At 41.9% G+C, this 21,009-nt stretch overlaps 2 protein-coding genes across 7 annotated transcripts in view; both read left to right on the top strand.

Annotated features, from left to right (window-relative positions):
- The window catches only part of RIPOR2 (RHO family interacting cell polarization regulator 2), a 220,082-nt gene extending 208,261 nt beyond the window's left edge, over positions 1-11,821 (top strand). For all 6 annotated transcript variants that reach the window (XM_077886071.1, XM_077886075.1, XM_077886072.1 and 3 more), the window contains 3 exons: positions 2,122-2,205; positions 4,635-4,725; positions 9,964-11,821. In XM_077886071.1, coding sequence (XP_077742197.1) covers positions 2,122-2,205; positions 4,635-4,725; positions 9,964-10,064 — 276 coding nt within the window. In that variant the 3' untranslated portion in view covers positions 10,065-11,821. The remainder of the gene's footprint in view (positions 1-2,121; positions 2,206-4,634; positions 4,726-9,963) is intronic.
- Positions 11,822-15,160: 3,339 nt separating this feature from the next.
- Positions 15,161-17,853, top strand: ARMH2 (armadillo like helical domain containing 2). The gene is made up of 2 exons (XM_077886127.1): positions 15,161-15,505; positions 17,337-17,853. The coding sequence occupies exons 1-2, from the start codon at positions 15,238-15,240 to the stop codon at positions 17,762-17,764; spliced, it is 696 nt and encodes a 231-aa protein (XP_077742253.1). The 5' UTR covers positions 15,161-15,237; the 3' UTR covers positions 17,765-17,853.
- The last annotated feature ends 3,156 nt before the right edge of the window (positions 17,854-21,009 follow it).

The following is a 21,009-nucleotide window of genomic DNA, read 5'->3' on the forward strand; positions in this document are numbered from 1 at the left end:
TAAATCTATTAGAATAAAAGTAATACTACAGTTCTATTCATTGAGGGCTTACTCTGTGCCAGGATCTGTTTTCAGTCCCTGACACATGTCACAACATTTAAGAATCACAAAGACCTGTGAGTGTCTTATTATTCCAGCCATTTTGCATATTAACAGACTGAGGCACAGGAAGTTAAGTAAAATGCCAGAATCACACATGAGCAAGTTGAGAATCATATTAGAAGTAATATACTTATAAACACAGATGTATATAAGTAATGATAATTAGCTTAATAAGAACCAAGGAATATTAATAATTAGCCTAGTAAGATAATTAGTTTAATAAGAACCAAGGAAATGGAGCACTTGGGTGGCTCAGTGGGTTAAATATCTGTCTTCGGCTCAGGTCATGATCCCAGGGTCCTGGGATGGAGCCCTGCGTAGGGTTCCCTGCTCAGTGGGGAGCCTGCTTCTCCCTCTCCTCCCTGCTCTCTCTCTCAATATCTGTCACTGTCTCTCTCTCTCTCAAATAAATAAAATAAAATATTGTTTTAAAAGAAGAATCAAGGGCAGCCCTGGTGGCGCAGCGGTTTAGCGCCACCTGCAGCCCAGGGCGTGATCCTGGAGCCCAGGATCGAGTCCCATGCCGGGCTCCCTGCATGGGGCCTGCTTCTCCCTCTGCCTGTGTCTCTGCCTCTCTCTCATGCTCTGTATCTCTCATGAGTAAATAAAATAAAATCTTTAAAAATAAATAAATAGGGACGCCTGGGTGGCTCAGCAGTTGAGCATCTGCCTTCAGCTCAGGTCATGATCCCAGAGACCTGGGATCGAGTCCCACATCAGGGCCCCCGCACGGAGCCTGCTTCTATTTCAGCCTGTGTCTCTGCCTCTCTCTCTGTGTCTCTCATGAATAAATAAATAAAATCTTTAAAAAGAAGAAAGAAGAAAGAAAGAAAAGAAAGAAGAAAGAAAGAAAGAGAAAGAAGAAAGAAAGAAAGAAAGAAAGAAGAAAGAAAGAAAGAAAGAAAGAAAGAAAGAAAGAAAGAAAGAAAGAAAGAAAGAAAGAAAGAAAAAAGAATCAAGGAAAATGTAAATTATAGGAAATCAGGGAGAAAGTACAGTCACATGGTGGTTCGTGAAGCAGGGCCTGGATCTTGAACCTATTTTGAGCTAACCAGGAATGAAGCCTTTCCAAAGGGCAGCAGAGCTCCCAGAGTTCCCTGTGCAAAGGAGGGCAACCGGGCACATCAGTGAGCGTGACAGGAACAGTGAGCAGCTGGATGGAGCGGGGAGCCACCTGCGTAGGAGCTGGGAAAGCCCCTAAGAAGGCTTTACAAGGTGATGCTGGCCACAAACACAGAGGGAAGGTGCTCTGCTCTTCTGAGAGAGGGGCCGTGGGTGTGCGCATGATGGACACCACATGCTCTTGAAGAAGCATCAGCCCTTATCATCAGCGCTGGAAGCAGAAACATGGTGATGGTGATACAGGCATGAAATTAAGACCTTGACAAGATGTGTGGCTGCAGAAAAGAGGCAAATCTAAGAAATATACGGTATTGAGGAACACATTCACTTGGTAAAAATAACAACTTATTTTTACACTGAGATTGGTATCCAGAGTATCAATGTGCCATGCAGCAACCTCAGCGCCACGTCACTGCCTCCCCACTCTCTTCCTTCCTGCTGGAATGTCATTTCCCCCTTGACTTCCCAACTGAACTCTAACCCACCCTTCCCAGCCTAGCTCACACATCGTGTCCACGCAGCCTGCCCTGGTCACTTTAGAAGGTGAGTCTTCCATGTGACTCCCTAGCATCTTGCAGCTTTCTATGGAGCTAACACATTTCTTCTCTGCATTTCCTCTCAACAGCCTTAGCACTTTTGCTAGTCCTGAGGGTCTCCAGAAAGCTGTAAACATAACTCTGGATCTTTTAACTTCATATTCCCCAGTGTCTGTGACCTAATAGAATAGAGGCAATTAATGAATTGAATTAAAAGACACCTTTTTCAATAAATAAGAATTTTAATGAATTTTTTTTTTTCTCTGAATGCAGTGTGACATGTCTCGTTTTATCTATGGTGATACCTCTAAAACTACAAACAACTCAAAATGTCTTCCTGGGGTCCCTTCCTCTCTTTCAGGCCCTGCTCTATTACTGTGAAGTGCTGACAAAGGCAAACCTCCAACTCCAGAAGGCAGCTTGTCTGGCTCTGAAAAGCCTGCAGGTAAAACGCAGCCTCAGAGGCCCTGACAGGTCAGCTTTGAGCAAGTCAAGGCCAAGTATACCTAACAGCTCTCTTCCCGTACCTGGAAGCACCTGCATTAGCAGCATATCTCACTTCCTTTGCTGTGGAAAGTATATTAATTTGGGGATCCTTTTATTCATTTTATTTTTCCTTTCTTTTTTTCTTTTTTCTATAATTCTCTATTTAAATTCACTGTTAATATATAGTGTATCATTAGTTTCAAAAGTAGAATTCAGTGATTCATCAGTTGCATAGAATACTCAGTGCTCATCCCATCACATGCCCCCCTCATGCCCATCACCCAGTTGCCCCCTCCCCACTGCTCCCTCCCCTCCAGCAACCTGCAGTCTGTTCCCTAGAATTAAGAGTCTCTTATGGTTTGTCTCCCTCTGTTTTCATCTTATTTTATTTTTCCTTCCCTTCCCCTATGTTCATCTGTTTCATTTCTTAAATTCCACACTAAACCTGACTTTGTTTTGTTAGAGCCAACAACTTTCAGAAAATAATTATGGGTTTCAGGATCCCACAGGTCAGTGTCAGAAACCTAGATCTTTTCCCAAAAGAGAGATGATAGGATGATTTCACCAAATTTTCTCATGTGCAAAAAGAGCAGGGACAGATAAAATTTGCAAGGAAATACTAAAATTCAATGTGCCAATAAATTCCCAGATCTTTTCCCATAAACTGCTTTTACCAAAAGCTCACCTGTCTTACCTATGTCAGGGGGAGCCGTCTCTGAGCCATGACAGAGCTAAAATGTAAATGAAAAGAGGGCTGAGAATTCCCCACGCTAAAGGGTTTGCTGTTCAAGGCACCTGGCTGCCTCAGTAGGTGAAGCATGCAACTCTGGATCTTGGAGTCGTGAGCTTGAGCCTCACATTGAGCGTAGAGATGACTTAAGGAAATTTAAAAAGAGGGAGAGAGAAAGACTTTGCCTTCAATAGGTAAGATTTAATGTTCGGCCTACCTTAAATCACCAAAAATAAAACTAATCTTCAAACTTGCTAAAATCTTGGATTGCCGTATGGGACAAAGGGAAGGGGCCTGCAGCCAGATGGGCATGAAGAAATTAAGGGGTTAACACTCAAAATCTCATGGACGCCTAGGTGCTCAGTTGGTTAAGCATCTGCCTTTGGCTCAGGTCCTGGGATCAAGCCCCACATTGCATCGGGCTCTCTGCTTGGTGGGGAGTCTCCTTTTCCCTCTGTTCCTCACCCTGCTCATTCTCTCTCTCTCTCTCTCTCTCTGTCTCTCTCTCAAATAAATTTTTAAAAAAGGATAGACAGCTCCAGTTGCTCCCAGCTCACCCACCTCTAGTGCTTGTATCTCAGGGGATTGTACAGTTCATCCCCGCACTGACCCGCCCTGCACCACGTAGGCCCCACTTCCTTACAGCCCAGATCAGTGCACTCTCTCCCCACTCTGCTCACTGGATCCGAGCCATCCTCCCACCAGTTTCTGCCTCCTTGGAGTCTGAACTCCTTCCATGCGTGCTCCCCACTAAGGTTAGAATGCTCTTAATAAGACACAAATCCTGCTTCTAAAGCTCTTCTGTGGCTTTCCATGATTCTAAGAATGAAGTTCAAAATCCTTAGTGTGGTTTGTAAGGCCCTCCTTGACTGAGACCCCGTCACATGCTGCTCGCTCTCCTTGCCTGGAAGTTATTTCCTTCTCTGCACCCACCCCCCCAACACAAACACACCCCTACCACTTGCCCAAACTTGGCTAATTGCTCTAAGACACCACTTTCTCTGTGAAGACTTCCCTGGTCAGACCAGTTCACATTTCCCAGCTGTGCTCTGTGCTCGCACCCTGACCAGCCTGCCCCTCATGATAACAATTACCTGTCCCACCGTCTGTCTTTCCACTGGATCATAAAGTCTTGAGGGCCAGAATCAAGTCTTGTTCATTGCTGAGTCTCCCATGCCTGGCCAGCCGCCTGGTTCATGGAGCACTGGATAAATGGGGAGAATCCAACAGAAGAATTCCCACCACCGACCTTTACTCTCTGTTTTGGCACAGAAGCTAAACATGATGAGTTCTTAATTAGCTCTGTGCTGGGGCCAGGTGCAGAGGAAAGAACCACCAGGAGTGGATTCCCTTTTGGAAAGGCAGACTAGACACCTGGCGTCCAACACCTGGTATCCTCTGTGAAGTGGGGAATGTAGCAGATTGTCAAGGTTCCTGCGAATACGAACCCTGGGCTCCATCCCAGGAAATTCTAGTGCAGCGAATGCATCTTGGAATGACTCCCAGGAGTCTGTGCTTTTAAAAGAGCCCCCTACGTGATCTGACACTCAGCGAGGTGTGGGAACCCCTGTGTGAGGGTCCCAGCTATGGGATAGTCCATCTCATGTGACCCCAGACAGAAGTGTCAGAAGATTATTTTAATGACTTTCTCCCTGCAGGCCACTGAAAGCATTAAAATGCTGGTGACGTTGTGTCAGTCTGACACTGAAGAAATCAGAAACGTGGCCTCGGAGACCCTCTTGTCTCTCGGTGAGTTCTTTTTCACAACTGTTTGCTTTTGGCACTCTCGAAGGGAACTGGAAGGAAATGTTTCATGTGCATTGAGCAGTTTCCCTCTGTGGGCTCTCTGCTCACACACAGGGTATGTGACACACACACACAGGGTATATCACACTCACACATATACACAGAGTGCGTCACACACACAGAGGGTATGTCACACACAGAGTATGAGGCACTCACATAAGCTATGCACACTCACATACACACAGGGGATGGCACATTCACACACACATGTTTGAGAAACCAATCAATTTCCATCTTGCTTCAATGCCCTGTTCTCACTATCTGGGTGTTGAGTGTGAGAGTTGCTCTCTCGAGCCTTTCTAGATGGATTGGTCTATGCAGTATTTGGAATCAAGAACACAGAATTTGAACCATGAGGCAGAGGCAACAATCAGGAATCCAGGTGGGATGGCGAGGTTGGGCTGGTGATCACCCACTCCCAGGGCGGGTGATACCTGGCTGGTATTGTGGAGATGTGCCTCAGGGAACGTTGTAACCTCCTGCTCCCATGGCCTCACCCTGGCTCTCAGGCCACCTTTTGGTTGCTCCACTGGCCACCTGGGTCCCCACATCAGAGAAAAGAAGTGAAGTATTTATTTTATTCTGGAATACCTAGATAAATCTTCCCCTTCATTTCTCTTTGGTTCATGCCTACCATGCTTCCTACCTCTATTCTTGCTGGGGAGTGGGGAGGGTGGAGAGAGGCTTTTTTAATCCTGTATAACAGAGTTATTACTTTATTAGTGCATCTGCTCTTCGTGTGTAAAAACTATACTCCCAGTCTTCAAATCTAATCCGGCCGATAATACTCGTTGGAAATAAGCCACCTTGGCTTGACTATAGTAGCTTAATAACGTAAGGGAGAATCTCATGGCATTTATAATCACCGTGAAAATCACATTCACTGGTAGGTGTCCTTTCTTACAGTTACTGGTTTAATAACACTTCCTTCTGCTATTGAATATATCATGCGATGCACATAAATCCAAGCCAGCATGCATATTTGCTTAAAGGATAAGACAGTTATTCCTTATGGCTGTTTTAAGCACACAAATTATTTAATTCCCTAAAAATGTGCCCCGGGTGTTATTACCTCGAACTTCTTTTAACCCTTCATGTTCTGAAATAACAATGAAGGCAAGCCTGATGTTTGTAAAGCAGAGCCAGCAATTTTGCTTTATCTGGTGCGACCCGAAGAAGCCGATCCCTGTGGGATGTGCCCCAAGATTCACTTGAGCGGCACGAACAGCAGCATCTCCAGGAGCGATCATCATGCCCGCTTCTCCTTGGCTTTTATTTTTTAGATTTTATTTGAGACAGACAGAGCACATGAGTGCAGGAGAGGGGCAGAGGGAGAGGGAGAAGCAGACCCCCCCCAACCTCCTCCACTGAGCAGGGCGCCGCATGTGGGGCTCAATCCCAGGACCCTGGGATCAAGATCCAAACCAAAGCCAGCCGCTTAACCAACTGAGGCACCAGGGCACCCCTTTACTTTGACTTTTCATCTTCATGGCTCCCCCAATCCCTGTGCCCCTCCCCACAAGCTTGGGGCTCTCAACACTAGCTGCAGGTTGGAATCACCAAGTAAGCTTTAAGATATTCCCGTGCCCGGGCTTTGCTTCCAAAACAGCTTTCCACTGGACCCTTGAAAGCCTCCCAGGTGATCCTAATATGTAATAAGTTGGAACTGAATGTTCTGAGTCTCCTTTGACCCTAATACACAAATACTGTGCATTTTTATCTCACACAGATGAATGAATCAGTAATTGTATTCAGTAGATCCTCCTGTGGCAATGGGGCTGTACTAGGTATGAGCTGTCCTGTAGGGCAGCCAGTATTCACTGTGGCTATTGAGCATTTCCACGTGGCTACTGTGAATGAGGAACTGAAGTTTAATTTTATTTAATTTTGAGTAGTTACCACTTAAATTTATATTGCCACAGGAGACCGGAGGCCACCATGTTGGGCAGAGCAGTTGTCCCTATTGGCTATGGCCTTCCATTGTGTCCCAGCTGGATCTCAGTCCAGTTTGCAAGCACACTGCCTGACATCCCAAAGAACAAGCTCTTTCTCCTCCAACACCCTTCCTACTTCACAGGGCTGCTAAAGACCAGAGGAGGAGCCAACACACATCATCACCCACTGAAAACTGAACTTTAGTAAGGGTGAGGTGCCCTGCCAGGCTGGCCCTGGTCATGTCTCTACAGTAATGTACTCTACAGTACTTTACATCTGTAGAGTATTTGCTCTGCACAGGACACTATTTTGAGGGAGCTTCATGGGTTAGTTCATTTAATCCTTCCAAGGACTCCATGAGAGAGAAGTGCACAGTCCCATTTTACAGGGGGGCACATTGAGGCATAACTTACCTATGGACTCCCAGACCTCATAGGACACTGTGATGGTATCCTGACCACCTAGACTCTGTGGGACTCTAGGAAAAGAATTTGAACACTTCTAAACTGGAATATATCCATGAGCAAACTAGGAAATGGCTGGGTAATCACTGTTTTTTAAATAGTGTTAGTTAGCCAAGGTATCCAAGGTATGTGCAAGTGGGCAAGAAGCATGGTATGCATGGTACTGTGTTTAATGTTTTATATATCAGGGTGTTGTGTAAATATTTTGTTTCTAATAAAGGGTTCTACTCCAAAGTAATAAGAGGTAAAAAAAAAAAAATAGCATTTGCCTCAGAAAAGTCAAGGCATGCAGAAACAATCAACAGAAATCTCTAAAAATTGGTGGCCTTTGCCTAGAAGAGTTCACTATGTTCTTTTAAATGCAAGTGAATCCCTACTTCTGTATCTGATGTATTACTAAAAAAAAATAAAAAATTTTTAATTCTAAATTTAAAAATTAAAAATTAAAATCCCTGGTTTTGTACCAGATATATTACTGGGGGGGAAAAAACCCCTAAAAGCAAAGACAAACTTTTGGTTGATCAAGAAACTTCTGTTTTGGGATCCCTGGGTGGCGCAGCGGTTTGGCGCCTGCCTTTGGCCCAGGGCGCGATCCTGGAGGCCCGGGATCGAATCCCACGTCGGGCTCCCGGTGCATGGAGCCTGCTTCTCCCTCTGCCTGTGTCTCTGCCTCTCTCTCTCTCTCTCTCTCTGTGACTATCATGAATAAATAAATAAAATCTTTAAAAAAAAAAAAAAAACTTCTGTTTTCAGGGACTATATTATAAAACCCATAATTACACTCCTTTTCAAAAACCCACTAACATCAATATATTTCCAGCTTTTCATGAATCTTTTAAGATTGTATTTATTTATTTATTCATGAAGGACACACAGAGAGAGAGGCATAGACATAGGCAGAGAGAGAAGCAGGCTCCATGCAGGGAGCCCGATGTGGGACTCGATCTGGGACGCTGGGATCACGCCCTGGGCCAAAAGCAGACGCTCAACTTCATGAATCTTTCTTACTTTTCTTCTTCACAATGAACTTCTGATTGAGCACCATTCATTACTTCCATCTTTCTCCTTGTATTAAATGCATGAATGCCTGCTTCTTATCACTAGTTATCTGTGATTTTTTCCCATTTCCTAATCATTGTTTTATATAGGAAAGATGGAATGGAATATTCAAATAATTTGCAAATAAATGTTGGCTGTTCAAGATAGTATTACTGACAGAAGTGACCTAGCAGCTGGCTGGTGGCTGGATCACCATGTGTGTCCAAGGCAAAGAGAATTTTTTAGCTGAAGTTTGAAAGCCTAGATTTGACTTTCGTAAAAGACCGTTTAGATATGCAATATAGGGCAGCCCGGGTGGCTCAGTGGTTTAGCACCGCCTTCAGCCCAGGGCATGATCCTGGGACCCGAGATCAAGTCCTACCTCGTCAGGCTCCCTGCATGGAGTCTGCTTCTCCCTCTGCCTGTGTCTCTGCCTCTCTCTCTCTCTCTCTGTCTCTCATGAATAAATAAAAAATTTTTAAGATTTTTTAAAATTTATTTACTCATGAGAGACACACACATAGAGAGAGAGAGAGGCAGAGACACACAGGCAGAGGGAGAAGCAAGCTCCATGCAGGGAGCCTGACATGGGACTCCATCCCGGGTGTCCAGGATCACGCCCTGGGCTGAAGGTGGCGCTAAACCGCTGAGCCACCCGGGCTGCCCAAATAAAATCTTAAAAAAAAAAAAAAAATAGATATGCCGGGGATCCCTGGGTGGCTCAGCGGTTTGGCACCTGCCTTTGGCCCAGGGTGCGATCCTGGAGTCCCGGGATCGAGACCCGCATCGGGCTCCTGGCATGGAGTCTGCTTTTTCCTCTGCCTGTGTGTCTCTGCTTCTGCCTCTGTCTCTCTCTGTGTCTCTCATAAATATATACATCTTTAAAAAAATAGATATGCCAATATATAATGTAAAAAAATAAAAACCATGTCGAAGTTCAATGCTTTGAAGTCAAGGGCCAGTCATGCTGAAATCCCTAACATACATAAAATATAATTCATATGATTTCTCAGGAAGAAATCTATTATGTGAAATTATCGCAATCAAATGCCCGTAGGACTTCTACTGTGTTTCATACTCTTGACATCCTTATAGTCTCTGGCATTAACTGAAAAGTTCCTGGTTCTTCTACAAAGGAAAAAAGAAACAAACCAAAAAGCAGACTGAACTATAAAGAACAACCTGCTGGTCACCAGAGGGCAGGTGTGGGAGGGGAGAGGTGAAGGGGATTAAGAGGACACTGATCGTGATGAGCACTGGGTAATGTATAGAATTGTTGAATCACTATATTGTACAGCTGAAACTAGTACAACACTGTATGTTAACTATGTTGGAATTTTTTTAAAGATATAAAAGAAATTCTTGATTGTTTAAACATTGCCTAGAAAGCAACATAATTAAGAATAACGGAAGATAGGGGATCCCTGGGTGGCTCAGTGGTTTGCACCTGCCTTAGGCCCAGGGCATGATCCTGGAGTCCCGGGATCAACTCCCGCATCAGGCTCTCTGCATGGAGCCTGCTTCTCCCTCTGCCTGTGTCTCTGCCTCTCTCTCTGTCTGTGTGTCTCATGAATAAATAAAATTTTTTTTTAAAAAAAAGAATAACGGAAGATGATGTCCTTACCTAAAGTCAACATTAGCAAAACACAGCAGTCTCTCCCCCAACAACCAGTATTGTTATCCTGAGTGATGAATAAGAAACTTCGGTTTCAACTGCTGTTCCTTTTGGATGTTCTGTACGCAGGAGAAGACGGGAGGCTGGCGTATGAACAGCTGGACAAGTTTCCTCGAGACTGTGTTCACGTTGGAGGACGTCATGGAACTGAAGTTGCTACAGCCTTTTAATGAACTCTCCCTAAGGTTGTCTTAATAAATGGCCCTGTTCATCGAGATGGTGCTGGGATTGAGCTGGAATGCTTAAAACTTGAAGAGTTCCATTGAGGTTGTCCGGAAATGTAACATGGTATAGATAGGATATCTATTCTTCCTTTGGCCATTAGAATAGGACTACCTATTACTCTGTAGATTACACTGTCACTTGCGTCTGACAATACTTAGTAAAAGAGTCCATCTTATCTCATATGTATGGAATTTTAAAATAGCCATCTTTGTACTTTTTTGAAAGTTCTTCTCTAAGCCTAAAATAGTCACGTGATACTTTGACGACTATTATACACCTTGCAGTTTTTCTCTATCGTGTTCTCAGGGTTGAGTGGCCCCATTTAACTACCTAATTTTACCTTCATGCAAAGCACAAAAAAAAAGAATTTCTTCAAATAAAAGTTTGCCTGCAGAACTTGGTAAAGTGACACATTGTGAGAGTTTAGTTTATCTTTTAATGTCATTTTTTTTTCAAGCCTCCGCGACTTCCTTTGTTTCTTTTCTCCATCCTGGAAATTTCAGAAGCATGTTTCCATGAGGGTTAAAAGACAGGTAAATGACTGAGAACTACCTTTTTAAGACTATAGCCCTAAAAAAAAAAAAAAAAAAAAAAAAAAAAAAAAATTCAAAATTTAAACTTTTTAAACAAGAGCCATTTTTCATATGATACTTTTACAATAGAGGTATTTTGCTGCTAAGACAAATCAAAACCAAAAGTCAAGGATTCAGAAAGCTGTGATGCTCTTTGAAGTAGAAGAGCTTGGAAGTTGGAAGATGACTCTTAATGGGGCGGGAGCAGAAGGACATAACAAGTAGTCCTTGCTTCCACAGGAATTACCATGAGATTAGGAAGAAGAATGCCCCAAGGACTGTTACTACCCCTCAGAGAAATCATTCATCACTGGGTGGGATCTCTTGGCCAAATGGTTAAAACAACAGTTTCCTTTATTGCTTCCCTATCAGGGTCGCAAGTCCACTAAACCAAGTACAAGACCACTCAATAGCTTTTCTTCCTCTTAAGAGTATACAAGGTGGAATATGCCAAGATATCAATATAATATGTGTGAGTGTTATTTAAACTGTGGAGTATCAACTGTTATTCTGGATGTATTTGTATAAAATATCATTTAGGTGTCATTTTAAATATTTACATTTTAGCAAGAACTTTAAAAACAATTCATGTTTCACTTTAAAGTAAAAATTGTTGGGGCACCTGGTTGGCTTGGTTGGTAGAGTATACGACTCTTGATTCCAGGGTCATGAGTTTGAGCCCCACATTGGGCGAGAAGCCTACTTAAAATTAAAAAAAAAAAAAAAAGTAAAGATTGTTTTCCAGGCTTCCTGGCAAATAATTCCTTCAACTGTGAAGTTATAATGTATATATATGTATGTATATTTATAAATATTATATATATGCATATAACCTTCATTTTAAAGGTACATTGTACAGTCTATAGTTAGTATGTATAGTCTATAGTCTATGTTAAAAGGTTGAAATGATTCTTTTTATAGAAGGTCAAATCACAAATGTTACAGAATTTTTTGTTTGGTTTGTTGTTGCTTTTTTTGATATTTTGAATATTGCATGAGTAATTCCATATCTTTTGTATTCATTTCTGTATTTTATTTTTGCTCGATGGGGTGCTTTTAGTTTTGTGGCATTTGTATCCATCACTCTTTCAATCATGTAAGTTAAAATAAAAATTATTTTTGAATTATTAGTATCATGTGCAGAGTCTGCTCCGTGTTTTTCCCATGCCTTTCTTAAGCTGGCATTTCTACAACCCAGTATGCCTCATTCTCAACCTGAATTTATTCTTATCCTGAAACTTCTTCACTTATAAATGAGGATAATAATATTTACCTCTCAAATTTGTTGTAAAGCTAATTGGAGAAAAAAGAGCTGTGTTTCAGAATTGTGTTGTCTATGAGCAGAGACCATGAGCACCCTGAGGATGAGTCCACATTTATTTGTGTGTGTTTTCCAAGCCCGTACCCCACCAGCATCATCACGGGGGTTCCCTCCCAGTCAACTGTGAGTTTAAGTATTCACCAACTGATTTAAATACCAGTGATGGCTTTTAGTGGATCAACAGGAAAAAAAAATTTCCTACAAGGTTCATTGCTATACTGTTTAAATGAATTGCCTTCCTTACTTTGCAAAATTATAAAGTAAAATTGTAAACCCCGATTCAGCAGAAAGCACCAGCACTTCTCACTATCTCCGAAAAGCAGAGTAGTCAAATAGAAAAATACAGATTTTTATCCCTGAAATTTTCCCAGAGACAATATTTCTTATTAAATAAATAATATCTTGACTTTGAGAAATTTCTAAGTATACTTGGTGTGGGGAATGATTGTCTGCTAAAAACTAGATGTCTAATTTCTCATTTATGCAAGAAGTAATTTTTTTTATATTAACTATGAATAAGGTGTATGCCAGGGTCTGTACTCTGCCCTGCAGATCAGCAGTGAAGAAAACACAAAAGCATAAAAATCTCTGCCCTCAACAAGTCTTGTATTCTGGTGAGGGGAGACAACAAGACATAGAAGGCAATCCTAATTGTATACCAGGTTAGGCATGAGACAAGTGACAGGACAAAGGTCAAAGTTTGAAGAGTGGGGTCAGGGAAGACCTGATAGAAAATTACATTTGAGTAATAACGGGAGGAACTGATGGGGTGAACCACAGGGGATACCTCTGGGATAAATATTCTAAGCAGAGGTAACTCTGCCAAGGTAATTCCAAGCACAATGCCCTTGAAAAGGAGCCATGCTTGGGGTTTTAGATTTTCTAGTAGCCACATTTTAAGAAGCACAAAGAATAGGGAAGGATAACTTTAGTGATATTTTTTTATTTAATCTAATATATCCAAAATACTTCAACTTGTAATCAATACAAAAATTAGCAATATGGTATGTCGTGTTCTTTTTTTCATACTAAGTCTTTGAAATCTAGGATGTAGTTTACACTTAACAGCACACATCAGTTCAGACTAGTCACATTTCAAGTGCTCCAAAGTTACGTGTGGCTACCATAGCTGGATGATGCATGTCTATGTTTCCCCAACTGTCCCTCTAATGTCTTTTAGAACACATACACACATGCCCACATACGTGTATGCATACATGTATGGATGCACGGTTCCCACCATGGAATACATATATAATTGTCATATCTCTTCGGGCTCTTTTAATCTAGAACAGTAGCCCACACACCCTTTCCTCTTAAGCTTTCATACCTTGATATATTTGAAGAGTACAGAACGTACACTTTGTAGAAGATCCCATATTTGGACAGGGCGTCCAAATTTCGCCTTTGAAAATAGAGCCTTGTTGATTAGTTGGAAATGAAATGTGAGACAGATAAAAGCCAAGGGCAAATCCAAAAATTTCAACCTGAACAATTGGAAGGATGGGGAGCCATCTTCCAAGACAAGAGAAACAGACAGTAGTAGGCTTAGGGAAGAAGACCAAGAACTCTGATTCAGACATGTTATATTTGAGAAGCCTCTTAGACATCCATATGGAGGCAATCAAGTTGATAACTGAATGTGTTTGGAGATCAGGTGAGAAATCCAGTTAAAAATAAAATTGGTTGCGGGGGGGGGGGGGGCACTTGGCTGGCTCAGTTGATGGAACATGCAGCTCTTGATCTCAGGGTTGTGAATTTGAGCCACACATTGGGTGTAGAGATACTTTAAAATGTTTATGGGCGCCTGGGTGATCCTGTTAGTTATGTCTACCTTTAGCTCAGGTCATGATCTCAGGATCCTGGGATCGAGCTCCACGTTGGGCTCCCCACTCAGTGAGGACTCTACCTCTTCCTCTCCTCTTCACTTACACTCTGTCACTCTGTCAAATAAATAAAGTCTTTAAAAAATCAATATTAATTTTAAAAAATGTTTAAAATTAAATATATGTTTTAAAATATATAAAAAATATATATATATAACTGGAAGTCATCAGCATATGAATGATACTGAAAGCCACGAGACTGGTTTATTTTATCTATGAAGTATAGATCGAAACAAAGTGGAGCTAGAAGGCCTGAGCCTTGGGACACTCCAGGATTTAGAGATCATAAAGATGTGGAACCAGCAACAGAAAATGGAGGGTGGCAACCTGAAGAAAAATCAAGTATGACAGCTTAGAAGTTAGGCAAAAAAAAAAAAGTGTTTCAAAGAAAAAATATCAAATGCTGAAGACCAAGAATTGGATTCAGCAGAATGAAAGTCATCAGTGACCCTGATGAGTAATCCCAGTAGATTCATGGGTTTGAAATCTCTCTTTAGAGTACATCCAAGGGAGGATGGAAGAATACTTGAACGGTGAGGATGGCAACTCTTTGAAGAGTTTTTGTATAAAGGGGAGCAGAGCGATAACTCAGTGGAGGGATGGTATGAGGTCAAAAAAGTGTTTTATTTTTTTAATGAGAAAAAGTACGGCATGCTGGAGGCAGGATGCTGGCCAACTGGATGCAAACAATCCAGTTAAAATGGAAAAATTAGTTAAGGCAAGAGAAGAACTGTGGAACAATCTTCTTGAGTGGGCCAAGGGATTGTTGAAATGTACTGCATGAACAGAGAAGGTGTCCATAATAGGGCAGTCAGGGTACGTGTGCACAGATGCAGCTGGGTTACAACAAAGACAGTTTTTGTGCAAGTGTCCTTTTGTCTGCCTCTATCTTATCAGCAAAATGGGATCAATATAGGAAATCAATGATGCGAAGAAAAAGTCTGATTACATGACAAACAAGCAAAATACGCATGGAACTATGGAAGGAAGCTTAGTAGGTGTTGGAATAAGCAAAGTAAAACAGGAAAGTTCCTAGTCGGCGCTGCCCAAGCAAAGGTGCAAAGGCAGAAATGTACCTAGTGTGCGTGAGAAGAAACCAATTTGGTCTAAGTCGAGGTTCTATGCACCAGAGAAATGAAAGTAAACTTGGTTTAGCTGGAATTGTAGGATACCTTCCATGCCACCAGCCTGAAGAATGAAGGCATCCATGCTTCCCCTGATTTGTGTATTCCATTCCAGTGTTGCTAAGTGATGCATTCCAGAGTTCTTGACTAATCAGTTCAGTTGCTGCCAGAACAGAAGTGGAACTGACGCACCACTCACTGGCCTTTTTCACACAATGGCTAAGGCCTATGCTTACTTTATGCAATTTTGTGCTCAGATTCACCAGTATTTTGCGGGGCTGTATAGGCGCTCCCAGAAGTTCTGGAATGTCACTGTTAAACGCTTTTTCATTAAGAATGAAGAGGAAGAAGATATCCCTTTAGCTGAGACTATTTCTCACAAGGAAAAAATTGTGGTGCTTGGCCGTTTATTGAAGAATGAATCTCTAGCCATTGAGAAGAGGGCTCAAGCTGCAAATAGAATGGGACTACTATCCTTTACAGGTACTGACTTAACCAGTCATGCTGACATAGGTCTTTTGAAATATTTTTGCTTATCATCACTCTGTAAGTTAGTGATTTTCACAGCTCTGGTCTTAAGATTCCAGTAACATTTCCTTCACCCAAATCCTTAGTTCTTTATCTTTGTACCACCAAAGATAGTTACCATTTTCTCGAGGATCTCACCTTTTTAAAGAGTAAGTCCATCAAATAAAGGACTAAGGATTTTCTCACTTTTATTCATTAAAACCATATATGCTGAAATTGTCTAACAAAGTTCTCATTAATATGTAAAAAAAAAAAAAAAATCAAAGAATCTATACTGAATTGATGTAACTCCAACCCAGTAATATGATGTCAACACAAAGTAGAACTACTTGATATTTTACCTTGTAAAAATGTGTCTCACAGAAGCTGCCTTAGAAAAAATCAATTAAAAGCTTTATGCTATTAAAACACCTACTAGGAAAGATACTCAGTACATCAGGGAAAAGCAGCTGTTAATGGATATTCAGCCAGAAAGTCAAATGGTAAACTGCTTAAACACATGCCACTCTAGTGATTGTCAGGTGTAAACTCACTCCACTCTTTTTTCTAATAAATTTCAGGATATACGATAAAAGTTTACCGATAATCTGCAACAACATGTCTCTTGATCAGAAGCTCTGGCTAGTAGCTCTAAGTATCATAGATAAGACTGAGCACTTTTTTAATGGAAAAATGAGTTACCTTAGATGGACTTTGATAGACCAAATTTTTTCAAGTGGTGTCCGTGAGAGAAAACATTTACCGTTTTCAAGGGCCAAGGGGTCCTAGGTGCCAGAATGAGGGAGAACCATTGGCATAAAGCTAGAAGTCAGGAGACTCTCATGTGAAAGAAAGAAGGGTAAACAGCACCCACCACTTGAGAAGGCCAGTTCCCTGTATAGCTTTTTTCATCATTTGGGGGAAAAGCTAGCTATTTATAAAAGGGTCAGAATTCCTTAACTGCATGTTATGTAGCCTTAGTAATATGGGTGGAAGGCAGGGAAGGGCTTATGCCCAGGATTCAGGGAAAGCTGTTGGCTAGAATATCCTCTAACCTGTGGGACTGAGGTAGTGCCAATAAGTGAATTCCAAGCCAGATCAAAACTTCAGTGGCTGGAATCTGGCCAACCATGCCAGTTACTCCTCACTGTCTAAATACTCTTCATCCAATGTTTTCTTGGCTAGTACCTTCTTGGGGTTTGAGATTTGAACTAGGGAAATCTGGGGTTCAAGTATATAATGAAAGTAGCTTCTAGGACCTGGTTGGGTCAGTAATCAAAGCAAGGAAAATCTTGTAAGGTCATGTGTGTCCCAGATCTGCAAAAATTGGGCTGATAAATGAGAAACCAGAGAGAACAGGATAGCACTGGACAACAACTCATAAAAAACCTCTTTTTTTTTTTTTCAATCAGACCATGGCTTTGCAGGGCGGCCTTTGGGTTTTCTTTTCCTTTGGCCTAATCTCTGGCATTTTCCACATCCTGGAAACAGAGAATCAGGAATGAGACCATGAGGGAGCACAGATGGTTTTATTCACCTTGACATATTGATGCCTAGGTGCTTGAATAAAGGAACCTGGGAGGAGACTTTAGCAGGCAGGGAACTGCCAGCACGTGGCATATTTTTTGCTTATCAACACACTTTTTCAAGTTTACAGCAACACACCAGGGAGGAGAAAAAGAAAAAGACAATTCTGAGTATTCAAGTGTTATTAGACAACAAAAAGAATATAGATACATCAGCACTCAAATGTCACTAGCTCCTAGATAGACCAAATACTTCTGAAATGCAAATACTTGTTTTCTAGGAGGACCAACCACTGGGAAATTTGTAGCTAAGTACATGAAAGAAGTAGCTCACTTGCTGCAAAATCACCCAATGGCACCCAAAGCGAAGATCTTGCTGCTCCAGGGTATAGCCAGTTGGTGTTACTTAAACCCTGTCAGCCAGAAAAAAGCCAAGCGTTTGAAGTTTATTCCTATTCTTGTTGAGATTCTTGAGGACAGATTTGATTCTACCATCAAAAGGGAAATAAACAGCAACCTCCTCGTTAAATTTTGGACTTGTTACGTTCTCTCTGTCATGACATGCAATAACTTGCCTTGCATGAAGGAGCTTAAAGAGTACACTACTCTAAAATATCACTTGCAAATTTTGACAACCGAGAATTGGTCTGGGTGGCCTGAGAATTATGCAGAGGTACTGTATTTCCTAATTGGATTTCACAGGAATTAATTTTTCTAAATGCAGCTACCTGGTGCGGCTGTTTATCCCACTGCTTTAGCCTGGAAATGGAAAGAAATAATAAAAAAGTTGAAATGGTATTTTTCAGTGTTTTCTTTTAGATAGTTAAGAAATTCTATGTAGGGAACACCTGGGTGGCTCAGTGGTTGAGCATCTGCCTTTGACTCAGGTTGTGATCCTGGGGTCCTGGGCTCAAGTCCCGCACCCAGCTCCCCATAGGGCACCTGCTTCGCCCTATGCCTATGTCTCTGCCTCTCTCTCTGTCTCTTGTGAATGAATGAATGAATGAATGAATGATAAATAAATAAAAATAAAAAGCTTTCTATGCATCTAGGCAATTGTGAAAAGATTTACTCTCCAGAACCAAGCCCACTTTAGGCTGAGAACAAGGTTCTAACTATCTAAAAATATTGACTAAACAGAAAGGATTCCAAATGTGACTATTCTGATTCAGAGTTTAATAAAAAGAAAAAAAATCCAGCATTTACAGAAAGAGTATAAAACTTTTTCCGAATGTAATGTAAGCAAGCTTCCAGTCTTCACTTCCCCAATACTTGATTTCCAATTTTGGCTCCTGCACATATTTTGCCTTTTTAGTTCCAAGATTTGTCAATTTTACCTTCAAAACTGATCTTTTTTTTTAATTGTAAAAAGTATTCAACATATGCAGAAATAAGCATTTTGAAATTAGTTGAAGTCAACATACTTCTACCCTTTGCAGTCAGTTTAGCAAAGTGAATCTGGCACTCTTGTTGAATGGGAATGAGTAATAAGCATAGAAGCAAAATTTACTCATTATGCTTCGATCTGGGGTAGGCTCCAATCCATCATTGCCCTCGCACATGTCAATTACTATATAAAAAATCAAATGCAATGTCTAATTCAAAGCCTCAGAGGAAAGAGTTCAGTTCCCAAGAAACAGTGGTTGCTCAACAATGTAAAACTTTTGGGGCACCTGGGTGGCTCAGTGGTTGATCATCTACCTTTGGCTCAGGTCATGATCCCGGGGTCCTGGGACTGAGTCCCACATCAGGCTCCCTGCAGGGAGCCTGCTTCTCCCTCTGCCTGTGTCTCTGCCCCCTTCTCTGTGTCTCTCATGAATAAATAAATATTTAAAACAAAACGAAGAAACTGGCTGTTGACAGCAGAGCACCACCAGCTTGCCTGAGGGTGGGGTTAGCTGGATGTGGGGCAGTCAAGGTACTCCATACTGGGGGAGGAGTTATTTGCAAGCGTTATAAGTTGCTTGATTTGAATAAACCTCCATGGGTAGGAGCAGCGTCAGAAGTAGCAGCCCCAGTCCAAGCCTGGCCACCACCATCACTCTGCCCATGTCCACTCTGCATCAGGTACGTGGTGCACCTCACTGGATGCAGGGTGAGTAGAGCCACTGGCTCAGGGTAAGTGCAGGCAAGGTCTCTAATTTCTTTTTTTAAGAAAACGATTTCTATATATGAGAGAGAAAGAGAAAGCACAAGTGGCGGAGGGGTAAAAAGAGAGTGAGAAGCAGATTCCCCCTCTGAGCAGGGAACCCAACTTAGGGCTCGATCCCAGGACCCTGAGATCATTGACTTGAGCAGATGCTTTACCAACTGACCTACCCAGGTGCCCCTTATACATTGCTAATTTTTATTTCTTTTCAATTTTAGGTATTTTTCCCCTTTGCTTTTTTTTTTTTTTTTTTTTTTTAAGATTTATTCATGAGGGAGAGAGAGAGGCAGAGACACAGGCAGAGGGAGAAGCAGGCTCCATGCAGGCAAGCCTGACGTGGGACTCCATCCCGGGACTCCAGGATCACGCCCTGGGCGGAAGGCAGGGGCTAAACAGCTGAGCCACCAGGGATCCCTCTCCCCTTTACTTCTTAATATGACAGATAAGGACGTAGTGTTCTAACCCTGTCCCTTGCCTGTGTCCACATGCCCTTCTTTGCTCTCTTTTTTTCCTAAGATTTATTTACTTATTCATGAGAGACACAGAGAGAGAGGCAGAGACACAGGCAGAGGGAGAAGCAGGCTCCATGCAGGGAGCCCGATGTGGAACTCGATCATGGACTCTGGGATCACGCCCTGACCCAAAGGCCGACATCCAACCGCTGAGCCACCCAGGCGTCCCCTTCCTTCTCCTTAGTATAATCATGCCATCATTGAAAGATGCATTAACTATGTCATTGTTAATTATCATGTAACTTAATTAAAACAAATAGGAATACTCTAATATTTTTCATGGCTGAGTTATCATGTAATATGATTTCCTTCCTCATACAACTCTGTTTTCCCTGGAGTCTTGTTCGTTCCCTTGTTTTGTTACTTTAGCTTCACTAATCCATCCCCACTCCCTGTAGCTGTTCCAGTACTCTCAAGAGTTTCACATTAATAGTCCTCTCTGGTTCCCTCTGGAAGCAGCCCATCATGCAGCCCACTATGTTGTTGTTCCGATCTGCACCTGCCACATGCCAACAAATATTTTAGGGTTTCCCTCCAACACCCAGGAATCCCCCCTCCCCTCCCCCATTGGACCCCTATGTTTCCGCTATACTATTGTTTCTTTCCTTTTTCTGCTTCACACCCCCATTTCAATCTGGAGCAAGTTTTCCACTAGTCTCAGGAAGAATTATTAGGAAGTAAATTTTTGGAGATCTTCCATGTCCAGCGATGTGTTTATTCTTCTTCAATGATCATATGACATGAAGCCTGCCTCGACCCTGGAAGAGCAGCAGAGCACGTCAAAGCCCTCGCTCCTCAGAAAGAAAGAACCCAGCTGAACACATTCCGTTTATTTTCCCCAAAGCCTCAGTCAGGGAAGTCATTCACCTCTGCTGAAACCAGGAGTGGTATCATCTTGGAGCTTTGCCCTCCTCGAAGGAAACGCCGGATTTAGAAAAGTAGCAGCTTCTTCTATACTTTCCAGAGGTGTTCTGTCTATATCCAAGAAAATATACCTATATCCCTTTCTTTAGTCTCGTTTTATTTTTTTAGTCTTTTTTAATACATAGTAACATTTAATTTAGACTAATAGTTTTTATCCCAGTGTTTACTTTTTTTAAACTGAAGAATAATTAACATACAGTGTTATATTAGTTTCAGGTATACAATGTAATGATTCATTATTAGTTCGATACATTACTTGGTGCTCATCACAATTAAGTGTCCTCTGAATCCCCTTTATCTGTTTTACCCATTCTCCCCCACCTTCCCTTTGGCAACCACCAGTGTGTTCTCTGTATTTAAGTCTGTTTT

The sequence above is a fragment of the Canis aureus genome, chromosome 37, assembly GCF_053574225.1.
Source record: "Canis aureus isolate CA01 chromosome 37, VMU_Caureus_v.1.0, whole genome shotgun sequence".
Taxonomy (NCBI): domain Eukaryota; kingdom Metazoa; phylum Chordata; class Mammalia; order Carnivora; family Canidae; genus Canis; species Canis aureus.